Below are 11260 nucleotides of genomic sequence, written 5' to 3'. Positions count from 1 at the left end.
AGCTGTAAAATTATAGATATGGATACAAAGGTAAAGCCATTCCTTTCAACTGCAGCAACAGTAAAACTCATCCAAGCTATATGCATAAAACCTTTATTAAAGCCCTCTTTTTTGAGCTATGCAGCATGAATCCACCTCACTTCATGTACCTCTTCGTCACAAAGCCCCTGATGCAGTTGAATAAACAATCCCCGCCAGTCTGCATGTCAAATTGTACTTGGGCAAGATACTGAATCCCAAATTGCTCCTGAAGGCTGTATGAATGTGTGTGAATGGGTAAATGTAGTGTAAAGCGCTTTGAGTGGTTGGAAGAGGCGCTATATAAGTACAGTCCATTTACCAAACCAGGAAAAACAAGCCAAGAACAAAAGACTATTCAGGACATGTACACTCTTGTCCACATGTTTTAGGTCATATAGTGTACATATCAAATTACTGAATGTCAGTGTTGTATTATAATTCATGGTAATGGTAAATGGACTGTACTTATATATTGCCTTTATAGTCTTCTGACTACTCAAAGCTCTTTTAGTCCATTTACCATTAAGGTACATTCAATTCAATTTTATTTACAGTAGATAGCTCCAAATCACAAGTAATCATAAATCAGGGTTTTCCATATAGAGAAACACAGAGAGTACAGGTGACAGTAGCAATATGTGTCCTGGTAAGGATTTCATTAACAATTTCACACAGTTTTCATCCAGTCATAAAACTCAGTCCAGTCAGAAGGAACCCAATGTAAGCTCAACCTCAAATTCATCTAGCACGTCATCAATGGTGCCATTAAACTCAGCTCAGCTCCCACTGGTGTCTGGATGCTGGCCAGTGATGCACTCTTCAGGTCCTGAGCTCCAGTATATGATCATTGCAATCTCTGCAGTTTGATGGATGCATAGCCTGCTCAGTGTCTGCAGGTTGATGCCTGTACCAGACATAATAATAACTGTTATAACCTTGGACGGTTAACGGATGCAGCAGCACTCATAAAACACGTAGCATCTCACAGGTAGCAGCACGTCAACAGGGCGGGGTACACCTCTAAAACATCTCTTGGGGGTCCCTGGTTAAATAATAAAGGTTCCGGGGTGCAGTTCCCTCATAACAGTAACACAGTTTCAGTCTGTAACAATAACAATCATCAATTTAATTTCATTTATATAGCACAAAATCATAACAAAAGTTATCTCCTGACTTCTGCTTGAGGATATGCTTTCTTACACCGTGGTAATAACACCAGTAGCCTGAAGTGACAGTAGTACTTCCTGGAGGAAGAGATGGAGGCAATCCTGCATTCAGTGGGTTGTATATCAGGTTGCGAAGCACCCCAAGTTCTGCCTCTGACTGCTTGTGATCCAAGGAACCAACAAACACTGTCACAGCAGTCAGACTATCTCTGGAGATAGGTCTGAAGCCAATCAGGGAGTGGTCACCCTAGTGCACCTCCTGGGTGCCACCATGACACTGGCCACCTGGACCAAAACAGAGGTCTGATCTATGAGGATAACGGAATGGACATCTCTGCTTGTTATAGGTCTTAAACATGATGTAATCCAGAACTGGGAGTCATTGCTTAGCTGCTTGACCTGAAAGAAGTAGGTTTGGTTGACCAGAATTGGCAAAAATTTGTGGCACCTTTTACATTCATTGTTAATATGAAAATATTTACTCGACAGCTTTAACCTCCACACGTGACACCATGGGAGGGGGGCCATTGTTGTGAAGGATGCATAAGCTGTTTGTACGAGATTAAAACAATCTTATTTAGTTTATTTTACTGCAATGAGTGTTACTCCATTTTCAAAGTGACCTGCCTCTACTCTCCTGCTGTGTGATATTATGATAAATGAATAGTAAATGGAAGGGAGTTGAACTGGGGCACAAACTGGGTATGAATCAATGATAAATATCTGTATCATCTGTAAAAGGACTCCAGTTAAATGAGATTAGGCATAAATAAAATGCACATGCACAGAATCAATGTTGTATACCACCCCATTTCCCAAAAAGTTGGCACACTGTGTGTAAAATGTAATAGAGATGTGTTGGTCACGAACGAGCTGGTTCAGAGAGCTGGCTCTTTTAAGTGAACGATGGTAGCCGGCTCCCGTCTGTCCGTGAGCCGTTCTTTTTTTTCTTTTTTTTACTTTTCTCTTCAGGAAAAGTAGCTGCGGGTACCGCTGGCTATGGAGAGCCAGGGGTAGCAGCGCTGAGACGGTGACAGGAGACAAGAGAAGGGAGATGTGCTGAAGGAGAGAGAAAAGTGTGGTGCAAAGATTTATTATTTTTACTCTATATGTCGAAAAGAAAGTGACCTGGGCTGAGCTTTGGAAAGCTGAGCCTCACCGCATCAAATTCCTCATCCAGGCAGTGTATGATGTGCTTCCAAGCCCATCAAACCTGCACATATGGGGCATAGCAGAGACACCAGCATGCCCACTGTGTTCCAAGCGAGGAACCCTGGAACATATCCTCAGTTGCTGTACAAGGGCACTTGGAGATGGTCGGTACAGGTGGAGGCATGACCAAGTCCTCAAGACCATTGCTGAAGCCATCAGCATAGGACTGGAGTGGGCAAAGCAGTTCCGACCCTCCAAGAAAACCATCGCCTTTGTCAGAGCTGGGGACAAGCCAACTCCTGCGAGAAGAACATCATCTGCAAGCATCCTGTCGTCTGCAAGAGACTGGCAGTTGTTGGTGGACCTTGAACACCAGCTGAAGTTCCCCAGCCATATTGCAGTCACCACCCTGCGCCCAGACATTGTCCTTGTGTCTGAGTCCACCAAGCAAGCAGTGCTGCTGGAGCTGACAGTCCCGTGGGAAGATCGCCTGGAAGAAGCTTTCGAGAGGAAGCTCTCCAAGTACGCAGGACTGGTCAGTGACTGCCAGCAGGCTGGCTGGAGAGCAAGGTGTTTCCCTGTGGAGGTTGGATGCAGAGGATTTGCAGCCCGTTCCTTGGCCAGAGCCTTCAGTAGTTTAGGTATCGAGGGTGAGAGAAAGAGGAGAGCCATCCGCAATACCACCGATGCGGCAGAGAGAGCCTCAAGATGGCTGTGGCTCAAAAGAGGGGAGCCATGGAGTCATGGTAGCTAGCTAGCCATCTGGACACAAGCTGGGGTCTGATCAGCCCCGGCTGGGTCACCTGGAGGAGGGCGTATGATGTTGAAAGACCCGAAACGTCCAATGATCCCAGGAACATCACTGAAGATGTGTCCAGATTAGGCATCAGTAGATGTATGTACACACTGTATACCCTGAGTGATCAGTGACAGCCAGGAAAGACTGGATGACAACCATGAATAGTGTGGTGACGACTGGAGAGTCAGTGACAGCCCGGAGAGACGGCAACCGGGGCAGAACGGGTCAGCAACCCAATCTGCATTCTCTGAGAGGAGGAACCCAAACAAGCTACGATGAACTTAATGGAAAAATACCCCCAGGGGTGCCCGAGAGGGGGGGAGGATGAGCAACCCCGTCTGACGGATACAACGGTGACAGACCCAGGCAACGGACAAACGACTATGAGCAAGAAGTGTACATGCGGTAAAATCTGCAAGAACATCCATGGCTTAAAGATCCACCAAGCGAGGATGAAGTGCCCGTTGGGAGCAGAAGCAGCACAACGCACAGGTGTTACACCTGGTGAGACGCAGGAGGAGCCAGGCCCGGAGTCACCCCATAGTGCCCAGAACCTCCAAGTGTTGCAAACTAATCCCTCGAGCATCAAGTCTGATAGGAGGCGGATCAAATGGCCTGCAGCTAGCATGACCTCACTCTGGAAGCAGTTTGATGACGATGTCGACCAAATTCTGGAGGCAATGGCGAAAGGAGAGGCCGACAGGAAGCTACAAGGTATGACGACAATCATTGTCAGCATCGCAGCTGAACGGTTTGGCGAGGAGGAGAAGAAAAGCCCCGGAACATCCTACTCAAAGAATCAAAGAGCTGTAAGGATCCACAACATCAGGCAGGAGATGAAAGCGCTGAAATCGCAGTACAAGGCGGCAGGACAAGAGGAACGCATTGGCCTGGCCCAGCTAATGTGCATCCTTCGGAAAAACATCAGAGTTCTCCGACGGGCTGAGTGGCATCGGAGGCGGCGGCGTGAGAGGGCACGTAAACGTGCTGCTTTCATCGCTAACCCCTTCAAGTTCACTAAGGATTTGCTGGGGCAGAAGCGCAGTGGCAAACTGGCCTCCTCGCAGGAAGATATAGACCAACATCTGAAGCAGACGTACAGCGACCCCGCAAGAGAGCAGGAGTTGGGAGAGTGTAACAACCTCATAGAACCCCCTGAACCAGAAGTGCAGTTCGACATGTCGGAGCTGCAGCTAAAGGAACTTAGGGAGGTTGTCCGCAAAGCAAGGGCAAGCTCTGCTCCAGGACCAAGTGGCACTTCCTACAAAGTGTATAAGAACTGTCCCAAACTCCTGCTGCGTCTGTGGAAAATCCTGCGAGTCTTCTGGAGAAGAGGGAGGATCCCTGAACAATGGAGAGTGGCTGAAGGGGTATGGATCCCAAAGGAGGAAAACTCCACTCAGCTAGACCAGTTCCGCATCATCTCCCTGCTGTGTGTTGAGGCAAAGATTTTCTTCAGTGCTGTTTCCAAACGGCTGTGTACCTACCTGGCAAAGAACACCTACATAGATACATCGGTCCAGAAAGGCGGCATTCCAGGAATGTCAGGATGTCTGGAGCATACTGGTGTGGTGACACAGCTCATTCGGGAGGCCAGAGAGAACAAGGGCAACCTGTCAGTGTTGTGGCTTGACCTGGCAAACGCATTCGGTTCCATTCCACACAAGCTGGTTCAGCTCACCTTAAGAAAACATCATGTACCCAGCATGTGTACAGACCTCATCGCTGATTATTACAGCAATTTCAGGATGAGGGTCTCTTCAGGAGGAACAACATCCAGTTGGCACAAGGTGGAGATCGGTATTATCACAGGGTGTACTATCTCTGTGACATTGTTCTCCCTAGCCATGAACATGCTCACTAAGTCTGCTGAGCCAGAGTGCAGAGGGCCCCTCACAAATTCCGGACAACGGCAACCACCCATCAGGGCATTCATGGACGACCTCACAGTCATGACAGAATCAGTCCCAGGCTGCCGGTGGATTCTGAAGGGACTTGAAAAGCTGGTGGAGTGGGCCCGGATGCGTTTCAAACCCGCCAAATCCAGATCAATGGTGCTGAGGAAAGGGAAGGTGGAGGACAAGTTCCGGTTTAACATCACAGGCACAGCCATTCCAACCATCTCAGAGAAGCCAGTCAAGAGCTTGGGCAAGGTTTTTGACTGCTCTCTGAGAGACACAACATCTATCCAGTCAACCTGCACTGAGTTGGATGGCTGGCTGAAATCCGTGGACAAGTCAGGCCTACCTGGGAAGTTTAAAGCCTGGGTCTACCAACATGGCATCCTTCCCAGGATCCTGTGGCCCCTCCTTGTCTATGCAGTCCCTATCTCGACAGTTGAGATCTTGGAGAGGAAAGTCAGCAATCACCTCAGGAGATGGCTTGGATTACCAAGGAGCCTGAGCAGCATTGCACTCTACGGGAACACCAACAAACTGCAACTGCCTTTCAAATCCTTGGAGGAGGAATTCAAGGTAACTAGAGCCAGAGAAGTGGTTCAGTACAGGAACTCAAGTGATCCGAAGGTGGCTAAGGCAGGGATCCAAGTGAGGACTGGCAGGAAATGGAGGGCAGAGGAAGCAGTTCAAGAGGCAGATGCAAGGCTGCGTCACAGGAGCCTGGTGGGAGTGGTCACACGAGGCCGGGCAGGGCTAGGATCCTTTCCAACTCCCCAAATGAACACCAGGGGGAAGGAAGGGCGACGACTTGTTCAGGAGGAGGTGAGAGCAGCAGTGGAGGAGACGAGTACCTGCAAGGCAGTGGGGATGAAGCAGCAGGGAGCTTGGACGAGGTGGGAGAATGTGGTCGAAAGGAAAGTGACCTGGTAGTTAGCTAGCTGGACACAAGCTGGGGTCTGATCAGCCCCGGCTGGGTCACCTGGAGGAGGGCGTATGATGTTGAAAGACCCGAAACGTCCAATGATCCCAGGAACATCACTGAAGATGTGTCCAGATTAGGCATCAGTAGATGTATGTACACACTATACCAACAACATTTTGGTTTTATTTGTCCAGATGTCAGTGGTGAGCATTAACAAAGCACATTTACTTGAGTGCTGTGTTTAATTTCTCTTATTTTCAGCACTTTACTTATTTTGTTAGGTGTGTGTGTTTAAATAAAAAATTAAAATGACAATAGCTGTTTTTAAATTTCTATGCTTAGGTTTTTACAGGCGTTTCTATCTGCTTTGTGTAGCAGAGTGATTCTTGAAGCAAGTTAGTGCAATCATTGGGTGGTTTCGGGGAGTTACAAGGGATTTTACAACTGTAAATGCAATTGGCTACAACAATTTATTAAAATTGAAGTGATATATGTGTTCAAATACAAATCACAAGTCAAAACAACGCTAATATATGTGTTCAAATACAAATCACAAGTCAAAACAACGCTAAATTTGACTGAATTCTAAAAGGTCTAAGTGGTAAAATGAGCCAAAAGAGCCGACTCTTCTTGGTGAACTGAGCCAAATGATCTGGCTCACTAAAAAAAATGGAATTCCCATCACTAAAATGTAAAGAAAAACAAAGTAAGATGATGTGCAAAACACTGAAACCTGATGATTTGGTTAAATGTAAACATCTCTCTGAAAGACTGATATATTGGAGATCAATTCTGCATTGTAGATGACAGTCAAGTATTCTAATCTGAGTATAAGACTGAGCGCTTCCCTACATCACCTGTGAAAGACAATGATATTTCTTATTAAATGTATAATAATGTATATTAATGATTGATGTAAATACATCTGAACATATGTGACACTTATTTTTCAGTGCTGTTGTGTGCTGTGTTTGGCTGTGAGGTTGTGGCTCACACTCACTTCGCCATGGAAGACATAGTTTTTCATTCTAAAATTGATGATGACATTTTATTTACATCTGTTTTTTGGTTTGACATTTTTAGCACTACATAATGAAAGTAAATTATGGACTATGGGCTTTATGACAGAGGAGAATAAGGGCAGGTTATGGCTCTAACAAGAGCAGAGGAGGCATTGCACACTTCTACTGCACTGATACTGAGCACACCAACCACCTCTCCCAAGAAAAAATGACTGCCAAAGTCGCTTTCTCATGCTACCTGATACTCACAGCACTCACTGATGCTCTTAATGTAGTTGTCCTGTAAATGTCAGGTCACTCCCTCTGTGTCTGTCCTTTGAAACCTTGCTCGTCTCATTTTCATTTTCATTCTCCCTCTCGAGCTGCCTTACAGACTCCTTAAATCCTTGATTCTGATTGCTGTGACATAAAAGCAGAAAATAAAGGGGAAGGACAGGGACAACATTTCCTCAGAGACATCTTTGGAGCAAAACATTCAAAATGATCACTTTAGAAACTTTTAATTGTGGTGGAAATAAATAGGTCATTGTAAAATTTGTCATAGTTTTTAAAGCTGCATTAAGTGATTTACTGCCCACTTGGATCCAATGAAAAAAAAAATCATCAGCTAGATGTTTGCTGAACAGGTAGTGTAATGCTACTGCTGGAAACCACTAGAGGTGAGTTCATGGGCTGGAAAACCAAAACAGTGAGCTAACTATCTGATCTAAAGCTTTTCAAATGTATTATCTAATCAGAGTGAAAATCAATTCTAAACTTTGAAAAAATGTATTTTCTCACCTCATCTGACCTAACTGTTGGAGGCAGAGTGTGAGTAATGTACAGTATAGGTGTCAGTAGGTCCTTTTGACAAGGAAGATGACTATAAATAAAAAATAAAAGTATAAATATAAAAGTGAATGTTTCTGTTTTGATTATTTTTCAAAATGTCCAATATTCTGGCAATGTTATGAGAATGCAATGCTTAATTTGTAGAGAACCCAAAAACTCTCTTTTAAGTCAAAGTCCATTTGATTTCTTTTTCTAGGGCTTTTAACCACATCTTATGGATGCATCCATCCATTTCTTCCACTTAGATAGGCTATATGTCCCTTCAGTGGGTTCTGGGTCAGCCCATGATGGAGACATGAAGGAGCAGCAGCTCTACATTGAGCTCCCCCCGGATGTCCAAGCTTACCCTACCTGATCCCGTCCACCCAGCGGAGGAAGCTCATTTCAGCCACTTGTATCCACTATTCTTTCCAGTCACTACCCAAAACTCATAAGTGACCATAGGTGAGGGTTGGAACATAGATGAACTGAAAAAATTGAGATCTTCTCCTTGTGGCTCAGCTTCCCCTTCCCCATAATGGTCTGGTACCACATCCATAGTACTGTCGATACCACACCAACCCAATGGCCCATCTCATGCTCCATGTTCCTATCACATGTGAAGAAGACACTGAGATACTTGCGCTCCTTTACTTCGGGCAGCAACTTGTACAGTCCATTCCCACCTTTTGTTGGCTGTGAAGACACTGCAACTTTAAGTGACCACCTAAATAATGTTTTCACCTTGTAGCTTCACACTGTAAATGAGATAGGCAGCAGAAAGTCGAAATGCAGAAATGTTGATTAATACACTGATACATTTCTAGAACAGCTGAAGACTGCTAAATATTTTATCTCATGCTACAAATAGTGCAGATCCTGATTCAAATGATAATTTAAAATTATAGTTGTTAATGTGTAACACCACAGGAAACAAAGATTGAGCCAAAAAGGAAAACTTTGAGGCAGTAAGGTAATGTCCAGAATCAAGTGATTTTTTCTGGTGTTCGATCAAATATCTGGAGTTCAGAAAATGGCGTCAAAAAGATCAGGCAGATCAGGCAAACGAGCACATGCTTAATATGCTTGAAGCAAGAAATATAGAATGTGTGATGTATACTCATGCAACAAGGGAGGTCGATTGCTGCAAGTTGATAAAAGGGTAAAGTCATCCACAAACAATGGAGCCAGCTTTCTGGCACATCTTGGACAGAAAAACACAACCATGTATAAAGCCATTTAAACGTCCAACAACAACTGGAAGCACTTTTGGGACCACAATGGCAGCGCCAAATACTCGAAACCAGTCGGCGAAACAGCAACGTAACACCGCTCAACCAGATGCAATGTCGAGCGCTCAACTGCCTCCGAGGCCTTGACTAGCAATACGCTCACATCAAAGATGCTCTCTGACTCGCTCAACTCTCTCCAGGACTCAATCTGTGGAAAGATTAGGGCGGCCATTCAAACAGTACGGAGGATATTAAGCTATCCAGCTTAATAATATTGCCTCGGTGAGGAGCGAGTTGTCGGCGGCAGTCATTAGCCTGCAGGCCTCGTTAGCATCACATGATAACCGACTGAAGGAGCTGGAGAAAGCAGCAAGGAAAAGGAAAGGAAAGATGCTCCATATTTATCCTGACTACACCACCGCAGTTATGAAGAAAAGGGCAGTGTTTGGGGACATAACTCGCAATAGACCAAATCCACGAAGTAATAAGCTTTATTTTTTACAATTATTATACATGTTTTAAGGCCGTAAAACCCCTAACTACACACTTTTATACACTCAGACAGGCATCAGTTTTAATTTTGTCACCCATTTTTCAATTTAGTCTTAGTCTTGTTTCAAAGTTGATTCTTAGTCTTAGTCACTTTTAGTCTTTTACAAATAATTTTTGTTAGTCATATTTTAGTCAACTAAAAGTCTCAAAATTTTAGTCTAGTTTTAGTCAAAACATTTTAATCTTCTTCTATTTATTTCAGGAATATTTTTTTTGTTTATTAATTCCAGTTCACTTGTGTTCCAGAGCTAACATATTGAATAAATGTCTTGATTGAAATGAATTGAATGAATTCATCTTCAATGCAACTTTGCTAAGTGTCTTGTTTGTTGTTTCAATACACACTTAATATGCACTTGATCTCATTTTTTAATCTACTAATAGCAGGTACACCCCATTATGACATGTTCTGTCATCTTCTACATGCAATTGTTAAATTTCAATATAAATAAATTGATTTTATGCTAGTTGCATCTACTAAAATGTTAAAATTCAGATGAGTCCATCACTGTTAGTGTTTAGCACAAATGGGGAGACTAGACTCATTCTTGACTGTTATGCCATATGCGCACTGTTACGACCATAAAAGGGTATGAAAGAAGTAACATAGAACCCAGATTTTTAAAGGTTATTAACAAAAGTAGTTTATTAAATGAAAGTTCAGATTGTCTTTTTAACAAAAGGAGGAGAGGCAAAAAAGGGAACGAAGGGTGAGCGGGTGCTGTCAAAAGAACAAACAAATATAACAAAAGGAGAACTCTAACAGAGCCTATCACTTTCTAACAAGAACCAAAACGAAAAAAGAAAAGCCTCACTATCTAACGCTAATTTCCAAATAATAAAACACACATCCAAACAGCACCCCTGAACTAATGTCTCTAACAGCCGAAATACTTGGGGTGTGATCAGTGCTACTACTAAACTAATCCCTGCCCAGTCCCAAACCAAAATTACAAAATCCTCACCAATTGCGAAATACACGATTAACCAGAGTGAACGAGGCGAGCTCATCACTACTACACACAAAATAAGCCACGATGCTCTCGCTGCGGCTGTTTAAATGTCCTCTTGGGGCTCGTGCATTGGTCCACTGGCAGAGGATGCGGAGGACGCTGCACCCATCCTGATCCCTCGTCTCGGAGACCCCCTCTCCCTCGGCGCCGTCAGGACCCAACCCCTCACCCGCCTGCCGACCTGCATTTACCAAAGGGAACCACCACACACACACACATATACGCCGGGGCGAAATGGTGGCGGCCGTAACACCCCTCCCCTTAAGACCAAAAAATATACTTTTTTTTTTTGGTAAACACAAAATCACATCTTCCTTTTCCCGAGATATTACCCGCTCGTGTTCAAAATCTCGATAACGTATCCGCCAACACGTTGTCCACCCCCTTTCTGTGCTGTATTTTGATGTTAAATTCCTGCATAATTAACGCCCACCTCATTAGCCGCTGGTTGTGGTTATACATGCTCGCCAGGAAGACCAGGGGGTTATGATCAGTGAACACTACACTGGCAGTGGACTGGAACCGACGTAGACCTCAAAATGCTGGAGAGCCCTTAACAACGCTAGGGTCTCTTTCTCAATGGTTGAATAACCGAGCGGTGCTCAGGAACTTGCGGGAAAAATGCACACTGGGTGATCCACCCCATCACTCCTGATTGTAGCAGAACCGCCCC

At 44.5% G+C, this 11260-nt stretch overlaps 1 protein-coding gene across 1 annotated transcript; it reads left to right on the top strand.

Moving 5' to 3' along the window:
- Positions 1-3690: 3690 nt before the first annotated feature.
- LOC109136627 (uncharacterized) lies at positions 3691-5966 on the top strand. Its single transcript, XM_019263156.2, has one exon. The coding sequence runs from the start codon at positions 3765-3767 to the stop codon at positions 5964-5966; it is 2202 nt and encodes a 733-aa protein (XP_019118701.2). The 5' UTR covers positions 3691-3764.
- The last annotated feature ends 5294 nt before the right edge of the window (positions 5967-11260 follow it).

The sequence above is a fragment of the Larimichthys crocea genome, chromosome XIII, assembly GCF_000972845.2.
Source record: "Larimichthys crocea isolate SSNF chromosome XIII, L_crocea_2.0, whole genome shotgun sequence".
NCBI lineage: Eukaryota > Metazoa > Chordata > Actinopteri > Sciaenidae > Larimichthys > Larimichthys crocea.
The sequence above is the reverse complement of the archived record's forward strand: the minus strand, read 5'-3'. Positions and strand labels throughout refer to the sequence as shown.

Bases quoted from the DNA above. Each gene is read 5' to 3' on its own strand.
- LOC109136627 (XM_019263156.2), top strand. From the start codon at position 3,765: ATGACCTCACTCTGGAAGCAGTTTGATGACGATGTCGACCAAATTCTG.